The 24,874-nt window shown below is 32.7% G+C and overlaps 1 protein-coding gene and 1 long non-coding RNA gene across 9 annotated transcripts; one reads left to right on the forward strand and one right to left on the reverse strand.

The window, feature by feature from the left end:
• LOC106079533 (casein kinase II subunit alpha) lies at nt 1-24,028 on the reverse strand. 8 transcript variants are annotated; one of them, XM_056034969.1, is made up of 14 exons: nt 23,814-24,015; nt 12,735-12,960; nt 12,446-12,557; nt 9,257-9,358; nt 7,757-7,807; nt 7,510-7,569; nt 7,306-7,389; nt 7,099-7,209; nt 6,232-6,333; nt 5,610-5,710; nt 5,130-5,278; nt 3,659-3,745; nt 3,437-3,459; nt 1-1,726 (listed from the first exon to the last, which is right to left on the reverse strand). In XM_056034969.1, exons 2-14 carry the CDS (start codon nt 12,827-12,829, stop codon nt 1,703-1,705), a joined length of 1,101 nt encoding a protein of 366 aa, XP_055890944.1. In that variant the 5' UTR covers nt 12,830-12,960; nt 23,814-24,015; the 3' UTR covers nt 1-1,702. The 8 variants fall into 8 exon arrangements, with proteins under 8 accessions (XP_055890944.1, XP_055890941.1, XP_055890946.1 ...); XM_056034966.1 differs by lacking the exon at nt 3,437-3,459 and adding an exon at nt 21,925-21,989; XM_056034971.1 differs by lacking the exon at nt 3,437-3,459 and adding an exon at nt 2,359-2,399 and having other exon boundaries at nt 23,814-24,014.
• On the forward strand, nt 14,017-21,108 carry LOC129927228 (uncharacterized). The gene is made up of 2 exons (XR_008778850.1): nt 14,017-15,335; nt 20,642-21,108. It is a non-coding gene; the product is annotated as an uncharacterized LOC129927228 (long non-coding RNA).
• Nucleotides 24,029-24,874: the final 846 nt, after the last annotated feature.

A 24,874-nucleotide genomic window follows, 5' to 3' on the forward strand; every position in this document is an offset into this window, starting at 1 on the left:
TAAATTTATTATTTTATTACTTAGTTTCACATAATTAACAAATCATCGTTTACCCAAGAATGCAGTCAGTTTACTGTAACTTAAAGAGCACAAACAAAGTGTTAAAGACAAGACCTAAAATAGTTATCCCAATGGCTTACCAACCAACACTCAGTCTCATGTATATAGAGTATGTCGGTCAAGTTTAATCTGAGCATCCACAACAAAATCTTGAATAAGCTTTTAACAATAGTCAAAGTTACACCATCTGGGTGAAAAGTTGTAGCAGTGTGAATGAAAATACTTTAAAAAAAAGTTTTATACCTTAAATTAAATAAAACCCCACAGAATTCTTGTCAAGTATTTTTGTCAAACCATACATTTGTAGTGTGCATTTACCACTCCTTGCTCATTCAGATTCACTAAGACAACAGAGGGAAGAGTTACACTAAACAAATCAAGACACACAAAAAAATTTACAATCAAAATGATCAGAGTAAGATTCACATAGGCAAACAAACACTAGACAAATAGAGATGAAAATATGTTTTAATGTTTCATTTGATTGACTCCTGGAGCTAACCCATTCTGTTGGTGTTGGACTTAAAAAACATCAATGTCTGGATTGAAATAGAAAAACACAAGAAAACATAGCAACAACCAATATAAAAAAAAAAAGGATAATTATAGTATGCAAAAAAAACTATGTTACAGGAGATGAAAATGTTTTCTTTCACTCAGCTGCCAATAGATGTTGCAACCTGAAGGGATGAATACACTCAAGCTGTGGAACACAATACCAAACATTGTTCCATGAACAAATAGGCTGAAAAATAATGTCTTTCTGTCTATATAGGAGAGCACGACTAACAATATAATAGAATGGGGTTAAATCTTTCATCCAATAATCTGACAGACAAACATGTGACAATACTAAAGAACTGTTCTTCTAAAGCCAATGTACAGATGTGGGAATCCCCTCCAGTATCTACCATAGACAGTCATTGTGTCACTAGATTTCACTACATTACAAACCTTAATACATGTCTTTGTCTTTGCATAGTTCTTAAAGACAAAAACTGAACTGTAGTCAAGACTATAGGAAACAGCAATTAGCATAACTATACATCTAATTTTAAAAAAGAAATCTCAATTATCGCAAGTAGATTTAAAAAAAAAAAAAAGTATGTACATACATGTGTTTCTAAAAGTAATACTACTAACAGCTGAACCAAACAGTTGTTCAATAAACATATATACATCGAGATGATCAAACTGTAGAGGACTTAAAAAAAACAAAAACATTTTTATGATACTCACACACAGGCACGCACAGTTGAATAGAAAATAAAATAAACAAATACAAGGTACAATACAAAGTTGTACACTAACAGAAACTTTAAACCAGACAGTACATAATTTAAAACAGTTCACCTTCACTGTGAAACATTCTGCACTAATATATTCAATATCATGGTTTCAAAATACATCTTTGAGTGATGGACAACTGATATGACTAACCACCCCCCAGCCCACCCCTTTTTTTTTTTTCAACTACAAACAAAACAAAAACTCAAGAGAAGAAATGGCAGAGCAGCTGAAGGCCTTTGGGCATCACATGTTGATGGCAATTAATACATTGCAATAATTTAGCTCTGAGCAGTGGCTGCATTGTTGGGCAATGTGGCCATATTGGAGGACGTGACTGGGGAGCTGGATGATCCTACAGTGCTTGTGATAGATGAACCTGTAGACACAAAAGTATTGGGATTAGAAACTAGCTTTACAAGAGAGTTAAACCTAGAGCAGTCAGTTTGTCATGGGTTCAGGCAGTACAATTTGAAAACAAAACATTTTATTAAAAATTTGTATTAAAAAAAAAAAAAGACTTAAGCTTCAAAAACTTTAAATGGACATCATCATTTAAAATTGAATATCAAACACATATTGTGCATGATCACAATATATTATTAGGTAAGTTTTCCAATGAAGAAAAATAATTAAAAAAAAAAGTTACATGAAAAAAATTAACAAAACAAAAAAAACAAACTTTGAACACATAAAAATAAAATGCATGCTCTAATTAGTGTTTGAAAATAAAAATACAAAAATTAAAAATTGAAAGTAAGATTGCCAGGATAAAAGACCAAGGAGTTAAAAGTCTAGCTAATACTCATTCAGGAAAGTACTTCTAATTATCAAAGGTAGCAAAGAATCTCTTTTGTCGAGGATTTAACAAACGCTTTTACATTTTCAAGCAAAAAAGCAGTATTCCTTCTAAAGTGTGTTGAATAAAGCAGTCAGCATTAAAAAAAATAAAAATTTCAGCAATAAATAAACATAGTTAGAGCTTTGAAAAAAAAAAAAAAATAGTTTAACCTGTATTCCTCAGGCTTTCTGCTGTACTTCCCAATTCACATCTGAAAAATGAAATACCAAGTTTTTTTTGCTACACTAAATAGAATTGCAAGCATCAAAGCTTGTTAAATTAATGTTCAAGGGACTTGGTGCTTTTTAATTTCTTTACGAGGAGTAAACAGCTTCACACGCCTCTACCATTTCATTAATATGTGCACAGTAGAAAACTAAAACAGCAGTAAGCAGAACACACTGTTGCATGACCCTATCTTCATGCTATGTTGGAATAGTTAGGAATCCTTTAATGAATCATTTCTACAATTGTTGCATGGAAATGAGAAATCCTTAACAAAAAAAAAAACAAAAAAATCTCCCTGAAAGGGTTGTTAGAAAACTATTACAAAATAAAGGAATAAAAAAAACAAAAAAAAACCCAGAAAAGTAGTTTCAAAATATTCCGTATTAACCAAAGTTAAAAGAAAATAAACTTTGTTAATTGAAAATGCCTGAGGTGTAATGAACTCCTGGGATGGTAAGAACTAAAATAATGAATTAGAAAACAAATGCATTCAGTGCAACTAAATCTAAGGTTGACACTATGGAGCATCTTTCAGCCTAATAGACAAGAACAGGCTCGGAATATCTTTGAGCTATTTCCAGACCAACCTCCATCTTCCAGATCTCCCAATACTTCTTTACCTATAGAATCCCTAAGAACAGCATCTAAGACTGTCAAAACAAAGCATAACTTGTTACAAGCCAAGAAATGTAGGCTTTGACCATTAAGAACTAACACTTCAATAGCTTTAATAGATTAGTTTCTATTAGGGTGTTGGATAACAAAATATTGAATGAAATGTTATCATTGGAGTCTTTACAAAAAGAAATTGTGCATTAGTATGAAAATAAAAAAAAATGCTCCAACAATGGATGCAATAAAATATACAACCAAATATATAAATGGTTTTAAGTTGGATTAAGTTAGAACAGGTAACAATAATCTGAAGCGCTAGTATTAAACAACTTCATGCTGTTGGAAGTCATTAAGATTTTATCTTAATGATCAAAACTCAATCAGTTGCATAAAAATAAAACTCACTCGTGGCCTTAGGAATGTTTTTTCTAATCAAATTAAATAAATTACACACAAAAAAATTTTCATTGCATTGTAATAAATTGTAAAGGTTTACTGATTAAAAAAAAAAAAAAAAAGAAAGAAAAAAGGGCTAAAATATGTTTAAAATAAATAAATAAATAAAGACATTGAATAGTGCTGACTATAGGTTGAGACTAGGATGAAAAAAAATTACATTTAACTTGCCTCCAATCGGGCCAGAAGCAGGTACAGGAGTGGGGGAGGTGTGCCCTGAAATGTTGGAAATTCTCCCCTGCTCTTTCACAATAGGATCTGGTAGGGGAAAAAGAAAAAAAATTTTTTTTTAATAAATATTTTAGACACTGTATAAAGTAATACAAGTATAACAGCTTTTAAGAATTTTGTACAAAGACCAACAATTTAATACAAAATTGACTTCATAAAGAAACAATTATAATGTGTAAAGCATTATATCACTGATTCAGCAACGATTGATTTCCTCTTTGTGAAGTGTAAGATAAGTTTGTATTAATGTGCCTGTCAATATTTAAATGCATCTATATTCTATTTTCTGAATGCTTCAGTTAAGGAAAAAATCTAGCAGGACTTAAGCAATAACTTTGCTGAGTATAAAATAACATTATAAAAAATTGTTTTCACCAGTCCAAATGTGTATCAATGCTGGTCAAAATGTGGCACCAAAAGTATGCTGCCACATGTGTGATTTAGTAAAGTGTAATATAAGTATATATATGCATTAAATAAACAAAATAACATTATATTTAGATCATTACAGTCCTTGAAATGTAAGCTATAGATTAGATGGCATGTAATAATTAAACTTAGGCTAGTAGACTATGGGTCACAACCATCACTAATAAACTTAGTCTTTTTCTAATCTAGTTCTAAGAGTCTAGGTCTACCTAGATCTAGTATTACTAAACTAGTCACTATTTTATAGACATCTCGTCTGGATTGAGATACCAGAAAAGCCAAAAGTAGATAAACATCTACTATCTAGAACTCTGCAAAAAACCAAAAGGCAGGCACTGCATGGGCAGATCTACAACAGCTAAAAGTCCTGGCATGGAGATGTAAAGCACAGGACAGATCACAATGGAGAGATGTGCTAAAGCAGGCCCGGGCCCTAAATGGGCTGTAGTGCCAATGGGATGGGATTGATGTAGAATTCTAGTCATCATCATCCATCTCATTACACTTCTACATCAGATCTCTTAGTCTCTAGATTTAGATTTACTATTAATTATCTAGAGTCACCTTAGAGTCTTCTAGACTTCATTTAAATATAGATCTATAACCTGGAGACTTAAGAATAGATTAGATTTTAAATCTGCACAGATTTGAGAGATCTAGCTGATTAATATCTCAGCCTTACCAATCCAGTGGATCCACAATTTCACCACAAGTGTACAAATAGTGTCTAGATCTAGACTTTATCAATATGAGATGCTAGAGCTCTAAATCTAAGTTAAAGCTATATTCCTATGCAAAGTATAATAACGTGTTTTGAATCCACGGCACTTTAATATTTTTTTTTTGTCATCATTTACCGGGTAAGATATAATTGCTATCAAGAACCAATCAACGCATAGATCAGGCCGTAATGTCTTTGTGTTGAGCACTGAAAACATTTGAAGACTTGTTAACAATGTCATTCAAGGGAGTAAAGACTTACAGAAATAAGGATGCTCCATTGCATCTCTAGCTGTTAAACGGTCATTGTGGTCATAACGTAGAAGTTTATCTAGAAAATCTAGAGCTTCTGGGCTAACAAGGTGCTGATTTTCACTATGCACAAATCTTTCCCACCTCTTTCGTGAATGCCTGGAATCAAAATAAAAATAAAATTTAGATAAATGAACAAGAGTGGAAACAAGTATACATTTCTTTGTCTAGAGATTCTGAATCACAGATCAATTTAGAGATTTCTAAAATCATCAACATTTAAAAATGATCTACAATGAAATTATAGAACAAATTTTGTTCTTAACCATGTGAAAGCAGTAACGATTAAAAATTATTTCTAAATTCAATTGCTATTATAATGATTCTTACTACCAAACTTAGAAAATACTTTTTTAAAAACAATTCAATACCAATGCAGAAGCAATACAATACTCAATAAGTTTGTTAAGACTAAACTCTCAATACCTACCTGCCTAATATATCATTAAATCTTGGGTCCAAATCTATTTGGTATTTCTCAATGTAACCATAGAGATCATCTGTGCCCAACACTTTGGCGATTCTCACCAACTAAACAAAGAAATGGTTTCAATCAACTAATAAAACAGTTACAAACATCAGCTATAATCTCATTCAAACTATATATAACAGTCAATTACATTAGACTGGTTAAAGCTTAGAGCTAAAATGAATGTCAAGACTGTTTCGGATGTTTTTTTTCAAAACCTCCTGTAGGACGACGGGAGATGGCAGCGTATGAACCTGAACCATACAGATGATCAAACGACTGTCTAATGCACATACCACATGACCAGGGAGATTGGCTTTAGACCACCGAAATTTAAAATGTTACTAAAAGTTTTTATAATCTTTAAGTTGTGCTTTATCCTTCATTCTAAATGTAAAAATGTTCCAGATACAATAATAAAAAACACACAAGGTTTTTCATAATCAAAGCAAATAAAATAAAAATCTTAACTGAACCTGCTTCTTACAATAAATTTGTTTTGAACAATAAGCCATTTCATTTGTGCTGTTTGAGGGTTAATGCACAGCTAATATTAATTTGACAAAAAAGAATGATTACATACCTGGTCATAGTTATCATGCCCATGGAAGAATGGCTCCTTTCTAAATATCATGCTGGCAAACATACACCCCAAGCTCCACATGTCTAGAGAATAGTCATACATCTGGAGACAAATAATTTAAGCATTAACTTTGATGAATTAAAGTTTACTGAACTGTACTGACAGCTATCCAAAGTATACTGGCATAAGAAAAAAGATGTAAAGTACCACTGTCTCTCAATAGAAAGTGACAAGTTTGAAAGGGAACACTTCATTTCAGGCAATAAAACAATGGCATTTTACATTTTGCATTCCAAACAATAATACAAGTTGCTTCTAGTCAAATGAATACATTTATACACTTAATGAAAATAATGTCATACATTTAAGTAACAGCCACAATAAGTGGCTACATCCTAGATTCTATTTTCTTCCAGAAATCATGTCAAAGCCTTGCAGTGTTTACAATTTTAAATCAATCAAAACTAACAGAGTTAGCCTTGAAACCTTTACATTGCCTCTAGAAATGATTTTTTTATATCCGCAATTATTTGAGCTCTTAGTTACTATGTGAGATGAAAAGAATAATCCAGATTCTGAATGTAGTGGGGTTTGTGTGACAAAGTAGGCCTATTAAATGGTGGCAGAGGGCTATCTTAACTCATAATGATATGCCAACAAAAACCTTAACAAACCAACGCACAATGAAGTAGTGACAATTGGTGATGCAGAATTATGCAGATATTGATTACAGAATGGTATAAAACAGCTGCAGCTAATATTAAATACTAGTATCTAATTTTCTCATCAGCACAATCTTTTACCAAAGATGAGAAGAAGTGACTTCAATGATTATCCAGTATTCTATCATACATTTAGAAGTATTACCTGATAATCTAATAATAGCTCTGGTCCTTTGAAATACCGAGATGCAACACGAACATTGTATTCCATGCCAGGATGATAAAATTCCGCCAAGCCCCAGTCTATTAAACGTAGCTGAAACACACAAGTTGAGAATAACAATCAAGATATTTAACACTGAAATTAGAACTGCATGCATTTAGGTTTGGCTGCCCAACAGTTGCCTGTTACCTTTCTATTTTCATGATCAATCATCACATTGTGAGGTTTCACATCCCTGTGCATAATGCCCATGCTATGACAGTAGTCCAAAGCCTGCAACAAACACAAGCCAAAAAGAATTTCATCACTTTTATTTATTCATATTTTCTAATAACCCTAACCTTGTAACTAAGAAGAATTAAAGCAGCTAGAAATGCATGTATAATGACTAACCTTTAACAATTCATACAGGTAGAAACGTATATCATAATCTATGAAGGTCTGGTACAGTTGCTACAAACAAAAAGATATAAATAGTATTAAGACTGTTTTCAAAGTTTTTTATTTACTATAACTGGGTCTTGAAAGGTTTAGTCAGAATAGTTAAGATGAAGGTGATTTGGGATGAAATCATTTCTAAATTACTTAATATAAGAGTTGTTCAAATACTTAATGTGAAACAACCTTATCTAGTTCATACCTTGAAATCTGTGTTATTCACATGCTCAAATATGAGAGCTGGTGTACGTGACTAAACAAAAAACAAATGAGAAGATTAGAAATTTTTATCTTGTCTTCATATAATTAATATATATAATTAGCCAGATATGACTCACTGCCCTTAGTTTGTGTATCAATGATCTGGTGCATTTGATTTATGCAGACATGCCTACCCCCAAGACCCAGAATGTGGAACACTCACGTTGGATATGTGGAATTTTGGGCCCCAATGTGGAACATAAACCTGTTCTAAGTATCTTTATTGCACACAATAAGTAAAACTTCAAATATTCTTAAATAACAATGCTAATTTGTTTATTTTTCATTCAAAGTAAATAGATCTAGTATAAATAAAAAGAAAGAAAACCTGTAGTTTAAGTATCATAATTATGTCCTATGCTTAAAATCAATAGTTATATCTAAATCCTTAACTAGACTGTAGATCTAATGGTTTAAAAAAATAGATACATATCAAGTCTAATAGTCATGTCATTATAGATCTAAATCTAGATCTAAGATATATATTGAAGAAATAGATCTACACTTACTTAATAAAACATTTTAATGATTCTAGATCTAAATGTAGAATATTCTAGAAATTATAAAATCTATTAGAGATCTTTACTAATGACTAATTTTGGAGGCGTGGTGGCAGAGTGGTAAAGCACTTGGCTTCTGAACCAGGGATCGAATCCTGGTGAAGATGGGGATTTTAAATTTCGGGATATTCGAGCGCCTCTGAGTCCACCGAACTCTGATGGGTACCTGACATTAGTTGGGGAAAGTTGACAGTTGGTCGTTGAGGTGGCTACATGACACCCTCGTTAAGTGCAGGCCACAAAACAGATGACCTTTACATCATCTGCCCTATAGACCACAAGGTCTGAAAGGGAAACTTCTTTTTAAATGACTAACCTTAGGTATTCTAATCATCTAATTCTACTAATAGATCTAGATTCTACTTGATTGTCTAGGACTCTAGATGTAGTCTGTATATCTAGATTTAGATCCAAATTCTGGACCTAGATGAATTTAGAATCTACTTAGTCTAAACTACGGGTAGATGATTGATACTAGATCTAGATCTCAAGTAGAAAAATAAAAATGAATAATTAAGTTATCAAATATTTAGATTTAGTTTATTATGTGTGCTTATTTTTTAATTAAAAAAAAAATGCAAAAATCAATCTCATAGAGAGAGCCATTGTCATTGGCTTACCACTTGTATTACAAATCTAAACAAAAACTATGTATTTCATATTATATTTAGTAAAGAGACTTTTTGCACTTTGTGTGAATATGAGTTTTTTCATAAATTATCATGTGTGTTTGAAATACTTCAGATACAAATTATGTTTTAGATTTGTTATATTGTACATTGTATGTATGTATAACACCTGGTACATTCGTTATTTGATAAACAAAAGCAGAGATTTCAAAATAGACAAACATTTTGAAGCATCATCCATAAATTACTCACCACAGGGTCTTTGACTATTGCCAACAATGTTATGACATTTGTACCTCCTCTGAGATTTTCTAAGATCTTAATTTCCCGTTTGATTTTCTTCTTTTTCACAGGCTGGAAGAACAAAAAAAAAAAAAAAAAAAAGGTTGATTAGTTATGAATATATTATGGCCAGTGAATTGCATTGTTACTTATAATCAAGACTGTTACACAGGAATAAAAAGTGAAGTACTGGGTACCCCTCTCTGATCTTGCAATTTATTGAGCAGATGATGCAATGGTCATCTGTTTCTATGGTTGATAGAGCACAGCCATCAAAGGTGTCGTGGTTAGCATATCGACCAAGTGCCTATACTTTCCCCCAACTTAAGCAAGGTACTTCACGAGTCATGGAGGGGTGGGGTGGGCTTAGGTGCATTCTGAAAACCCAAAATCCAAGTTTTCATCGAGATTCGAACACAGCCCCTTGTTGTGAAAGCCAAGTATATTACCACGCCAACACTACAGCCCCCTTGTTAAACAAAAAATGTATACTTGTTGTTGGTAATATTTACAGAATATCTATTGCTTAGTAAGCATCTTATTTGTTCAACAACTACTGAAGATTTGTCAGGCATATTTTTAGTCCTGTTGTAAAAATTGAAATAAAATTTAAGACCTAACAAAAGGAATGTGTGCAATCCTAACACAAGATTGCCCATGGTCTACACAAAGTGTGTCACTCGAGACTAGGGTGGCTCCAAGCTAATTACGTGTTTCAAGTATGACAAATTAGGTGATGAAATACAACCCCACCCCCCAGACAACTGAAAATGACAATGATGTTTCCTGTCACATGACAATGCACAGATCTTATTCAACAAAGCACCAACAAAGAATCAATTCAACCCTATTATCACTTACCACTGTAAGTGGTAAAGCAGTCTCAAAGTACAAAACACATATAATAGAATTATGAGGTTTTAACCATTTAAAGAAGCATGACAACTTTGCCTTTTAAAATATCATAGCTGAGTGCAGACCTGCCTACCAAAAAAAGTCCAAATGCGTAACACTTACGGTCAAAATGCGTATTTTGGCACCAGAATGCGTAACACTTACGTGATCCTCTATTTTGTCATATATATATATATAATATTAGATGTCATGATTAGATCTACAATCTAAATCTAGTTCAATAGAGGTTATATCTAGACTAGATCTGGATCTATGTCTATATAATGAATATAATCTACTCTAGATCTGGTCTCAAAAGTGTTACCGATGCCGTGGATCCGCTAGATCCAAACTTTCGTAGGCCTACCTTCATACTTGATCTATTCTATACTAAGACTAAGAATCTAGTCTAGATCTAGACTAGATGGTAGTAGATGTTATCGATCTAGATCTAGTCAATCTAAATTCTAAATCATACTAGATCTATAACTAGTTTGTAGGGTAATGTAGAGAATCATAACGTAATGACTAGCTAGACTCGAGCTAGATCTATTGATGTATAACAAGTTATCTAGATTCTAGATCTAGAATCCAGATCTAGACTAGATATCTACAATGTCACTCAATGTGTTTTGAATCGATAGCTCTTCGATTTTTTTTTCTATACAAATGAATACGAGAATCAGGAATGCACCAACATAATTAATTTCTACTCATGAACTTACAAAAAAAAAAAAAAAGTCACGTTGGTATATCAGCTAACTGACGGTACCAACCTGGTACCAGCCCGCCACTCCCTCATTCACGCGTTCTTCGTTTCTAGACATCTAATTGCTATTAAGTACCAATCAACGTATAGATCTGGGCACATTGTGTTCACCCCACCTTTTCTGTTTCGCCCCTCCCCACAGGTGGGCTTAGCGTGACCTCCGTGACCGCTTGTAAGCTGTCTAGAAAAAAAAAGCATACGAAATGCGTAACGCGACGGGTTAAATGCGTATTTGCGTACTGGCGGTCATTTTTGGGAGATTTTGCGTAACGAATACGCATTTTGCGTAACGGTGGACAGGTCTGTGAGTGGTACACAGAATGTTATTCTGTTCTGGAGGCTGCGCCTAACCCCATTAGTTTCAGTTGTCCATATGGCTATTTGTATTATAAATGATACATATACCTTAAAGGGAAACTCCGATAGTTTTTCAAATTTTAGTTATTGACTTATTTAAATTCTGCGTAAATAGTTGTAATAGTAAACATATCATTTTTTATTTAAATGCTCAGAAAATTTTATATTTAATAAATTAGACAGAAAATTCTTCACGCCCCCCAAAAAACAGGGTTCTGCGAGATTTTGTTTTAAGTTATTTCATGCGTCACTTCCCTAAACAATACTGAAAGAGAAACTTGATTTAACCAATCCTATCGCTTCATTCTTACAGTAGCTGTTAGGCTTAGTGACGGCCTAGTCCAGAGCTATGATACAGTTATATATATAAACATGTATAGATAGATCCAAAAGCATTAGGATAACCAACTCGAGAAAAAAAAAGTAACATTTTCATCTAAGCCTCTCCCTATCCCAAGAAGTAAATAGATCGTGTGTCTGAATGATTCAAACAAGCTGGTCAGTGTGAGGCTAGTCGAGACTAGGTGTAGTTGGTCATGACAAGTCAACCAAGCGATAGTGTTTGTTGTGTGTTGAGTGGTCTGGCGAGACAATACACACTGCCGTGATTAGTCAAGCATGTAAATCTACTTTTAACCCTTAAAGTGCTGAGCTGTTTTCCAGTGAGTGCATACCAAATGGAATTACAATTCTGATGTTTAGAGGCTAAACTGCCATACGCGTTTTAACGGTTAATACGCATTTTTTCTTTGCTTACAAGATCCTAGATCTAACTGCATAGACGAAGATATATTTCTTTTACGAGAATGTAAACTTTGCTGTATGGTCTCCTGTTATACAATAAGTCAGTAGATTAAAACACCTTTGTGACGTCACATAGAAACCTGGTGAATGACTGTTTTGGATGCGCAGGAAAATTTACGTCGGAAAAACATCAATTACTAAGTTATTATTGTAAATATAAAAAAAAAGAAGAATATATTCATTATCTGTAAATCAAAACACATATTATATCAAAAATTGTCAAAACCATCGGAGTTTCCCTTTAATAAATCACTTAAACTACTAAAACAAAATGCCAACTTCTTTTTGCAGACTATTAGCTTTCAATACATTATAACAGAAAAACGAATTCTTACCTTGAGTATCTTTATCACACATTTTTCATTATTTGTAACATTGACAGCTTCAAAAACTTCACTGTATTTGCCTCTACCTAATTTTCTCACTACTTGGTAGTCATCTTGATTTCTTTAAAAAAAAATATTAAAAATTAGCTATTCAAAAAAAAACAAAACAACAACATTGCTTAACATGATTATCACTACTTATCAGGCCAAGTAGACAAACAAATTATCTTTAAGTGACCCATCTATATCTAAATTTCTAACAAAATAAGTCAATTCTCTTTTTAGCTGCATTACATACCCCCAATCAACTACATGTGATTCGTAGTCCCAATACTCTCTAGGTTTGTGTGTGTTGATATCAGCATATACACGGGCTCTACTTGGGAGAGGCATTTTTTTGAAAGCTAAAGCTTTAGGGCTTAAGATGCCCCTGTCAGAATGAAAACTTTTAACAAGTTTTCTACTAAATCTCACAAATGTAGAAAAATTTAACAGCCGAAGAATTTCTGTGTTTTAATATTTCACTGCAATAAAAAAGACATATATATAAAATTAATTCAAAAACAGTCAGGTGGGGTTAGCGAGAATGAACGTTACTTTGATATGATAGTTACATCCCTTTGTTATGTGAATAGTCTTGCACATGTCATGAACTAATGCTAGACACCTTATTTATATAGGTTAGTTATTTAGCGACGCACCATAGAAGACGCATATTGAACGGGACTAGTGACGTTTGGGATATGTTGGGTTAGAGACCGGAAAATCAGTTAGCGATAGAACACTCCAGGGTAACGACGTGTTTAGTGACAGAGACTTCTACTGTGGCCTTTTATCAGAATAAACCTATGTACAATTGTTCATCATCGTTGACTACATCTCTTCACTTGTTAAAAACCGATGTTAATTATTACTGTCTGTATTGTTGTTCAACTACACGGAATACACCCGAACATCTATACTCAAACGCTTGCAGAGTAATTTGGTTGAAATCCAACAGTCATACATAGTTGACTTCAAGACAGCCTGAATAAGCAACATCACAGTGGCGACCCCGAACCTCGAAGCTGGACCCCTGATGAAGTCGAACATCGAACCGGACATCGAAGCTGAACGTTTACTCAGGTGAGGGTCGTGCACTCGAAGATATAAGATTTCATCGGAGTACGGCTGAACACAGAATCATCGCAGAGTGACTTTGTTCTAGATCTACATGTTCTTGATCGTACGTTCAACAAGCCGTTAACTCAGGGTGACCTTCGTCAGGACAGTAATCATCGCAACGTCTGGTCTACTTAACCAGTATATTATCAACGCCTGATCGTCATATGCTGAATTGACCTACAACCAGAGAAACCGTTCATTCATTACGGGTGAGAGATCGTTAGTGAACCTGTTGGACATATTTTTTTCTTCGTCGTAGGAGCCACATCGAGTATCAAGTTTTACCTCGTCAGTTTCGAGAAGGACAGTTTGCCCGCTGTCAGAAGTATTGTGAGTACTACAAGTTTGGTAGCTAACTAAATCGCTCTGTCGTCTTACACTTTGAGAGATTCTTGTGGAGCAGTTTGCTCATTGAACCGGTTGCTTGCCACTTTTATAACGGTCACTGTGTTTAACCTTTGGAAGGTTAGTGAAGTAATATTTATCAGTACTGAACATTGATCTATTTAGTATTCGTTGGTCTAGACGATATCTAGATGTGCTGATAGTGAAGTTGTGGAAACAGCTACATCCACTTAATTTCGTTGAAAACCGTTAATCGTGTAACGGAACGTCGTCGGAGGTGACCTTGGTTTCACCTAGTTTACATTGGACAGTTTGGTCTAGTGAAGCAGAGTACAACAGAAAACTTCGTCGTACTACCAGAGTAGCAGCAGAAGCAGTGAACTATTTTAGAGAACCGTTATTCGTCAGCCCAGATCAAGTCATCGTCAAGAAAGTCGTTATTCGTCAACCCAGATCAAGTCATCGTCAAGAAATTCGTTATTCGTCAGTCGTCCTGATCAAGTTGCCGTCAAGAGACTGTTATTTGTCAGTAGTCGTCTACACAAGTCAAGTCGTCGCCAGAAGAACCGTTAACCTATTCGTCATTAACTGTGTACACAAAGTCGTCGGAACTACACATACGGTCATCAACAGTCGTCGAAGAAACTGGGACATTTTGCTGTGGCATATCAGGACATCTGTGGCATTACGTGGGATACTGGTAGCACCGGAGAACAGAGTCAGAACTGGAAGAGAGGCAGTGGAATTTGTTGTGATCTAGCATATTCGGGAGTCCGAACAAAGGGATCTTTCTCATCAAAAGCTAAGTGCCATTTTTCTTATTAGTATATGTTTAGATTGCCCTTAGAAATAGATTTTGTCTAAATTTGGTATGTTAGCCTGAGTAAAATTCAGGTGGTGCTGAAGCCTTAAACCCGTTCGGGGTAAAGACATAATTTAGATGAAAAGCTATATTATACGTTTAGGGTTGTAATTTGTTTTGTTTGTGTAAACGTCATATCCGTTGTTGCCTGGTTACTTCGTGACGTTATCATTGTGTGCCATATTGTCATATCCCAACCCATAGCGATAGTCTCATTTAATTATTTCATTTGTTTATATTATTTTAAATTATTTATTTTTATTAATTTAATTAGATCTGTATTTTTTTTTCACTTAATGATAGAAAGTGCGGGTAGGATTCTTTTACTGTGAATCAGACTAAAATAATTTTAGTTTGAGCGGTTAAAATCAAATATGATTTTGCCATGAGAATAATGCCGAAACTGGCTATGTAGTCAAACACTGTCGTCTGGCTAAATTTAGATCTACAAATTGTACATCTCTTTGGTACATTTGATTATCTAGACTCGAATTTGGAATATTAGCATTAATTGAAAAATGAATGAAGGTAGTACATTCTAGATATATATATCTTGTTGAAGATATATTTGACATTGTATACATATATTTGTTTCATATGGTTGAATAGAACCATAATCTACTCTAGATCTAGACAGTCTTTAAATTTACTCTAGACATTTCAGTCATACCAAATTTTAAAATTGATCATAGTTATTCATACTAATAGTCATAGTGCTCTTGATAACTATAGATCTAAATTGTATTATTATACATACTATAATATACTAAATTTAAATTTGTGTGATACTAGATCTAATATACAGATCTGAATATAACTCAGACTAGACTTACTCATTTACTAAATCTATAGATAGAGACTTAAAACTTGTATAAAAGTTTGAAAAAAAAATATAAAATAAGTTTAAAGTATAGCCATAACCAATATAGGCTAAGTAAAAATATATATAAAATATAAAACACAATGGCTACATCATCATATGTGGACCTTAAGGAGGTTAAGGAAGCAGCTATGCAGGATGGAAAGGCCATGGAGCTAAAAGGAAAGGACTTAGCAGCTTATGTACAGCAAGTTGTGAAGGAAGAAATGGAGAGACAGAAAGAAGAAAAAAGACAAGAGATAGAGAGACAGAAAGAAGAAAAAAGACAAGAGATAGAGAGACAGAAAGAAGAAAAAAGACAAGAGATAGAGAGACAGAAAGAAGAGATAGAAAGGCAAGACAAAGAAAGAGAAAAAATTAGAGAGCATGAAGCTAAAATGGAGAAGATGAGATTGGACGCAGCACAAGCCAGAGCCCAAACTGAACAAGGAAATAACACAAATAACTCAAATAATTATACCACTCAAAGAGACAACCCTAATTCGCAGACATGGCTAAAGAGGAAGATACAAAGTTTTGATGAACAGAAGGATGACATTGGTGATTTTTTGAAAAGATATGAGGCAAAAATGTCTACATTTAATATGCCTGAAGAAGAATGGTCTGAAATACTGATAGACTTTGTTCATGGTCAAGCTCTAACAATATGCCAAAATCATGACCATCATATTGATGATAGCTATCAAGTCTTAAAGAGAGAGTTGTTGAATGCCTATGGTCATAATGCTACAACTTTTAGAAAGAAATATTTTGACAATATACCATCATTAGGAATAGAACCCCAAACTACTATTAATATGGAAAAGGATTTTTTCAATAAGTGGGTAAAATTAGAAAAAGTGACAAACTCTTATGAGGGATTAAAAATTTTTATTCTAGTGGACAACTTTGTAAATAAATGTGATCCTCAATTACAATCTTTTATTAGAGAAAGAAATCCAAAAACTATAGATGAAATAACAGAGATAATGAGAGTATACAAAAATGCCTATCCAAATAAACCATTTTCTGATAGAGATAAGAGCAAAGTAGATTTAATAGGATACACCAAAGAAAATGTTGATAGAAGTAGAAATAGAAACAGATCAAATAGTGGAAATAGAAAATATAGTGAAATAACATGTTTTAAATGTCAAGGAAAAGGTCATATAGCAGCTAACTGTAGAAGAGGGAATAGTAGGTCTGGAAGTAGAAATAGATACAATGAACAAAATAACAGTAGATATAGGAGTAGAGATAGGAATGACAGGGAAAATTATAGAAATAGGAGTTACAGTAGGGAATACAAAAATAAAGGTACAGATAGGATATATTTCATGGAAGGAAATAGGAACAATTTTGCAGTGTACCCAGGGTTTGTAGATAGAATTCCGGTGGAATTAATCAGGGATTCAGGTTGTAACACTTTGGCAGTAAAAACTAAATTTGTCAAACCTCATTGGTATAAAGGGTTTACTAGAAAAGTAGAATTAGCAGATGGAACTGTAAGGGAATTTAAAGCTATAAGGGTGTACATTGAAACTCCATTTTTCACTGGTTATTGTGATGGCATTGCAATACCAGAAATGAGATATGATATGTTAGTAGGAAACATAAAAGGAGTTAAAGAATGTTCAAGAAAAGAATTAGAAGACTGGCAAAACAAATACAAAAACATAAGACAAAATCATGAAAACACAGAAACACAAAATATAACAAGTATGATAATAACAAGATCAATGGATAAACAAGATGAGAAACAGGAAAATACAATAAATGTAATAAGTAATGATGAAGAAAAAGAAACCAGTAATGTAATACAAATAGAAAATACAGATATTAAGGAAAGAGAGATAGAAAATGAAACACAAAATAGTCTTGAAACACAAATATCTCAAAGTGAAAAAGAAACAATACCCAAATTTGCATTAGAACAAATGAATGACAATATTATTGGGAAAATTTATTCAAGAATATCAGATAAAAACAATAATAATCCAATGGAGAAATTTTGTATAGAGAATAAAATATTATTTAGACAAACAAGTAATGATAACAAGAAAATAAAACAACTTGTTTTACCACAGAAATATTGGAAAGATGTTTTAATCATGACACATGATAATAATTTTAGCAGCACATAGGGGAGTAAAGAAATGTTATAGGAATTTGTCAAAACAAGTATTTTGGCCCAAAATGAAAACAACAATCAATAAATACATAAACTCATGTGATATATGTCAAAAGAGATCTAACAAAAGCCTAGTGAATAAAGCACCTATTCAAGAAATGGATGAACCTACAGAACCATTTCAGAAAGTATCTATTGATTTAATAGGTCCTTTAATTCAAACTGAAAATAATAACAAATACATTCTAACAGTAATAGACATGTTTAGTAGATATCCAGAGGCAATCCCATTATCAAATACAAATGCAGAGAATATCATTAATGCCATAACTCAAAAAGTAATTACAAGACATGGTATACCTAAAATTATATTGAGTGATCAGGGATCTCAGTTTAAGTCAGAACAATTTAAGAAATGGACTAAACAATATAATATACAACACATATACTCTTCGGAGAGTAATGGTTTATGTGAACGATATGGTGGTTCATTAAAAAGATCACTAACAAAAATAATTCAGAATAATCAGAACAAGTGGGATCATTACATTAACTATGTACTATTTGCTCATAGAAACAACATCCATGAAGCAACACAATTTTCACCATATGAAGTAATACATGGAAGAAAACCTAGAGATGAATTAAATGTTTTTAAAGAAAATCTAATAGACAATGAGAATAAATTAAATAATGACAGTGAAACAACAATCACAACAGAACTGAAAGAAATATGGACTCAAGCATATAACAACAATAAGAAATACAAACAAAGTGTTCATGAGAATCTAAATAAAAAAAGACAATTGAAAACACTAGAAGTAGGAAACAATGTATTAATATTAATAAATGACCTGAAAAATAAAATTGGTAAACAATGGAAAGGTCCATTCAAGGTGATAAAGCAAATTAGTGATGTGAATTATCAAATTGAAATAAATGGGAAAATTAAAACATATCACATAAATAATTTGAAACTGTATCATGATAGAGAAGATGAGTTGATACAAAACATTCAGGAGGAAATAGAAAATACATTTTCAGAAAGAGAAGAATGCTTGATGATAATAACAAATGAAAATCACAATGAAAATGATATTAAGGAAATACCTGTAATAGAAACAAAAGAGAATCAAACTTGGCAAAAGATTAATCTTAATAATTTAACTAAGGAAAAGTCAAAAGATATAACTAAAATAATACAGGAATACAAAGAAATTTTTTCCAGCATACCAGGAAAAACTAATATTATTAAACATGACATTAAAGTAACAGATCCAAAACCTATCAAGCTTAAGCCATATAGAATACCGCTACATTTACAAGACAAAGTAAAGAAAGAAATAGACAATTTACTAGAATCAGGTATAATTGAACCATCAACATCTCCTTATGCTTCACCAATTGTGATAGACAAAAAGAAGAATGGAGATATACGGTTATGTATTGATTATAGGAAACTTAACAACATCACAGAATTTGACCCATATCCAATGCCAAATATAGAGGATATTTTACATAAATTAAATGGAGCAAAATTTTTTACTAAATTGGATTTAACTAAAGGTTATTGGCAAATACCTTTAACAGAAAATGCAAAACCTTACACAGCATTTGTAACACCATATGGTATTTTTCAATGGAATTATATGAGTTTTGGATTAGTAAATGCACCTGCCACATTTAATAGAATGATGAACATGATAATTGGAAACAAAGAAAATGTTATTTGCTATTTGGATGACATATGTATTTTTAATAATAGTTGGGAGGAACATTTGGTAGATGTAAAAGAAGTGTTCAAAATAATAAAAGAAAGTGGACTTACAATTCAAGCAGAAAAAGTAGAAATAGGATTGGAGGAAATAATTTTCTTAGGACATAAAGTAAATAACAACATGATTAGCCCTATTGAAGATAACATAAAGAAAGTACTTAATATTGAAATAACTACAACAAAAAGACAAATTAAAAGCATATTAGGAATAGTAAATTATTACAGAAAGTTTATAAAGAACTTAGCAGAAATAGTGAATCCATTAAATGACTTACTTAAAAAAGGAAAACCTCAAAAAGTAGTCTGTAATGAGGAATGTGTGAAAGCTATTGACAGAATTAAAGATGTTTTTAGTCATGAACTAATATTAAGGCTGCCTGATAAAGACAAAATATTTTATGTCACAACTGATGCATCTGGTAATGCTATTGGTGGATGTTTAATGCAGAACTATGATAACTTACATCCTATATTATATGTAAGTAGAAAATTGTCAGAGGCAGAGAAAAAATATAGTGTCATTGAAAGAGAAGCCTTAGCTGTAATATGGGTAATTACTAAGCTAGAGAGCTATTTAATAGGAAGGAAATTCATTTTATTAACTGATCATAAACCTATTCAGTATATACAGCAAAAGAGCATGAAAAACAGTCGTGTTTATAGATGGTTCTTATCACTACAGGAATATAAATTTGAAGTGAAAGCTATTAGTGGATCTGTGAATATTGTAGCTGATCTATTGTCTAGAATGACATTGAAATGAAATAATTTTGTAAATAAACTATGATTATATTGATTATGTACTATATATTAAGATATTGGCACAACTTATATATTATGGAAAAGGGAGATAAGTAAATTTGATGTTAAGCATTTGAAAGTAAGTATGGATATTTTTTTTGTGTGAATCATTTCATATATCATTGACGAAAGTTAGTTCTATGGAAAAGGGTGAGTATAAAAGAAAAATGGACAAAAGCGTATAAAAGGGTGGTAAGAAAAAAAATAAATTATTGAAGGTGGAAATAAAGTCTATAATTGTTTTTTGAAATATTGTATTTTGTCAGATTACTGCCAGTGAAGAACATTTGTGAGATGTGTATGAGGTGCCCATAAGATGCCACATTTTCCTCCATGATGAACTGTGTACTAATGAAGATGATTCTGGAATGGTATGAACATTGACATTGAATATGAGGAACTGTCAAGTCAAGATGAAGATGTCAAGATTTTATGTTTGTTGTCTTCCCCTTAAATTGAAAATGCCCTTGTAAGACTTGACAGTAGTGGAAAAATATTGACATATTTTTTTTCAAGGGGGGGAGGAATCTGTTAGACACCTTATTTATATAGGTTAGTTATTTAGCGACGCACCATAGAAGACGCATATTGAACGGGACTAGTGACGTTTGGGATATGTTGGGTTAGAGACCGGAAAATCAGTTAGCGATAGAACACTCCAGGGTAACGACGTGTTTAGTGACAGAGACTTCTACTGTGGCCTTTTATCAGAATAAACCTATGTACAATTGTTCATCATCGTTGACTACATCTCTTCACTTGTTAAAAACCGATGTTAATTATTACTGTCTGTATTGTTGTTCAACTACACGGAATACACCCGAACATCTATACTCAAACGCTTGCAGAGTAATTTGGTTGAAATCCAACAGTCATACATAGTTGACTTCAAGACAGCCTGAATAAGCAACATCACACTAAATAGTTAAGTCTTCCTTGAATGTGCGAGAGAGTGTGTTAGTTAGTGAGGTCTTGTTCCCGGTCCAGGAAGGTTGGACAGTCGCTTCCTGGACTGGTGTTTGTATTATTTCTTGAGAGTGATATAATTGTGTGCTTTATTAAATTTTAATGTATTATTGTTATTCAATACATCTGGAGTTGGAGTTGAAGTTTATTGAGTATTAATTGTTTTTACTTAAGTAACCCTTAATGAGTCAAGCAAGTATTAATTAATTGGAATTGAGTAATTGTGTAACCCCTAACAAGCCAAAGTAATAAAAAGGAAATCAACAACATATATATAAAATTAATTAAAGTTTCCATTTCAATTTTTATCACAGTCTTGTCCATGCCTAGTATGACATGAACTTCACTTTTTTGGAGGGGTTATCTTCACTAAGATAATAACAAGCCTAACAAGGTATACTCATGCTAGAATCTCAGTGAAATCTGGCTGCCCTTGAATATATAAAATTATAATAAAGATTTAATTTTTGAACATCCTTCAGAAATGAAGATTATTACATCCTAGCTAAAATCTTCTGTACAACAGTAACATGTACAAATCATACCAGTTGGAACCATTGTGAAAAAAGCTTGAAGCACATACCTAACGACCAGGAAATCATCCTGATCAAGTCATTCTAGGCAATCTTGATGGATATACCAGAAGATCTACATAAATCATAATAATATAAATAATAAACTATACTATACATTTTATAAGGTAACAATTTTTAAACCAGGACTGCAATGTCAGACAAGTCATTCTGACCAACATACTAGTACATTGCATAAAACCTGTAATGGTCGTACTTGGTTAATCACATAACAATTATGATACACAAAATGACCAACATCTGTGTTTTACTTCAAAGATAAGTCCGCATTCTTTACATTGTATGGTATTTTCCTTATTCTACCTGGGACATTTTAATTGTAAAATAAAGAAATAAAAATGAAAATAGGTCACAAAGTATATTATATACATTAATATACAAGTGAATCAAGGAAACCACTCAGACCACTGCAACTTCACTGCAGAAAATACATAAAACTTGTTATGCATTCTTAAGTAATTGTGCCAATACGCAACTATCAAAAAGCTATGCTCAAGATTTAATTAATTCCTCATTTGTCTTGACTAAACCAAATTATATTAGAATTAGAATAAAATTTCTGATTATCACACTAGCCTAGCCGAAATCAGAAATAATTATTAAATGATGATCCATGACATAACATCTAACTTAATCTAAGTCTAAATAGGTCTATTCTATTAAATTATTATTACTTATAGCCATTATTGTATATCTAACATCTCTCTTGGGGGTGTGTGTTACTGTGTATATATATATATTATATTTTATTATATATTTAGCTGCATTTTAAATTAATATTATTTTAGATCAGTATGCTTTTAATTAACAGGTCCAGATGCACTTGACTTCACCTAGGTCCTACAGTCTATTTGACATTTGTTGTTTAGACTTAGCTGGAGTTAGTTAATAAGTTTTGTGTTAAAGTGATAGATTCAGTCTCAGATCTAGAAATAATCTTTTCTAGATTCTATCTTCTTATCTTATAATACAGAAGCTACTTCAAAAAAAAAAAATTAGATGATTACGTTCTACGCATTATTGCTGTTAGTGTTATGCATGTTAATCAATGACTTAAATGTCTTAAAAATTCTGTCAAGTCACTGGTTTTCCTAGCTGGCTCAGGTTATTCTTGATCTATCATCTAGTCAGCAACAGTAACAGACTGAACAGACAATGAACAAACAATGGCCTCATTACAGACAGTGAGACAGTCACACTAGTCACTAGTCCTTGTGCACCTATGCTGCCTATGGCCATCTCACTGAGTCTGAATGCTCAGGGGATAGCAGTATCTCTAGATAATAGTATATTCTAGATCTAAGAATCCTTAAAAAAAACAAATCTAGATTCTAGACCTAGACATCTAGAATAGATCACTTGATCTACTAGAAGTAGTCTTTGTAGATTATAGATAGCTGATAGATCTAGAGTTCTAGTCTAGATGCAATAAAAAAAATAATAGAAATTTAGTTCCAGATCTAGATTCATTCTAGATCTACCTAGAATATAATTATAGACCAGCGTCTAGACTTAGAAACAGAAGGTCATTGACATATGACAGTGGCATAGTCTTACGTCTTACGCAGATTTCGCGGCCAGATCCCTCCCACGCTGGTCTTACAAATTAATCGTAAAATAAACCAAGTATTAAAAAGTAAACACGTTTTTTGGTAGGCAACAGGATTCAATAAAACATTAACATATCGTATGTGTAGTTTTAATGGCACAGTATGAAATATTACTCGAAATGAATGCTAATAATATGAATCTAAAGGTCTAGTTGCAGCAACAATAATCCACAGAAAAGCTGTGCTTGGTGATCAGATAAAACCAAATCTTCAAAATGAAAATAAAGAAGTATGAAACACGGGCGTTTAAAACTTGACTAATACTGAACCTGAATAAACTGAAATGATGTAGAGATCAAAAGACAAAAATGGCATTCAATATTTTACATTCCAGACTCGTGTTAACCACAAACATGGCTCACAAGCTGAAGTCCGTGTCGATCGTTCGTGTGACAAGTTTATCTACATTTTAGAGGAATTTGTTCGCAAGATGGCGACCGTCGTAGTTCTTAGACAAAACGAGGCTACTGAAACTCATACTTCCTGTCGATTATTATTTCCCTTTTTTGTAAATTCATGTATATATTACGCCAAGCCAAGCGCGCTTGGTGAGCTGTAAACGATTTTAAATGAGATATATTCGAAATCTAGACAAAATGGATATAATGTCTGAAGTCTGAATATAGATCTAATTCTTTTTTTTTAAATAAAATTTATGAGAAAATTTCAATAGGTCAAGAAAGTCAGACTAGCAAGTTAGTAACAAAAGAGCATTGATAAAATAAAGAAGGGAGCTAACCCTATGGATAATTGGAAAGGTAGACAAACGAATTTAAAATTGTAAGGTCAGGGTTTATTGGTTTATTGCCCCAACAGATAGCGAAAAGTGAGATTATTTGCAGACGACTGCATAATATGTAGATACACAAGTTACAGAAATTTTACAAAGAGAATTAGATGAATTACTGAGCGCCTAAAGGCAGCACGGAAAACCAACTCCTAGATACCCCCTCCCCCCCCCCCCCCCCCCCAACTGGTCCACAACTGAGATAGGACCAAAAGCGCTCTGAGCATGCTATAAGCATGAAAGTAGCGCTATATAAAAGCTATGATAATAATAATAATAATAATTACAGAAATGGGAATCAAATTGGTGCGTATCTTACCACCAACAAAAAATGTCAATTAAGATTAACAAAAAAATTAATAAACCAGTTCTAACAATTGCTGGGCCCTATGCGAAACTGATTGCGCGGGGCCCAGTCTGGGTGGGAATAAGGATAATAAGTGAAAATGAAGATTTTGTATTAGAAAAAAAATTCGAATTTGCGATCAAATTAACTTTACTTTACGAACCTTGCAACATATGGCATATTTATATGCCTGTTAC

Source organism: Biomphalaria glabrata, chromosome 7 (genome assembly GCF_947242115.1).
Source record: "Biomphalaria glabrata chromosome 7, xgBioGlab47.1, whole genome shotgun sequence".
Taxonomy (NCBI): Eukaryota; Metazoa; Mollusca; class Gastropoda; family Planorbidae; genus Biomphalaria; species Biomphalaria glabrata.

Bases quoted from the DNA above. Each gene is read 5' to 3' on its own strand.
- LOC106079533 (XM_056034968.1), bottom strand. From the start codon at position 12,829: ATGCCTCTCCCAAGTAGAGCCCGTGTATATGCTGATATCAACACACAC. The intron at 5,279-5,609 runs GTAGGTATTGAG...TTTTGATTCCAG, and splicing joins TTTAATGATATATTAGGCAG to GCATTCACGAAAGAGGTGGG. The intron at 1,727-3,658 runs GCAAGTTAAATG...TTGTGTCTACAG, and splicing joins TGCTTCTGGCCCGATTGGAG to GTTCATCTATCACAAGCACT.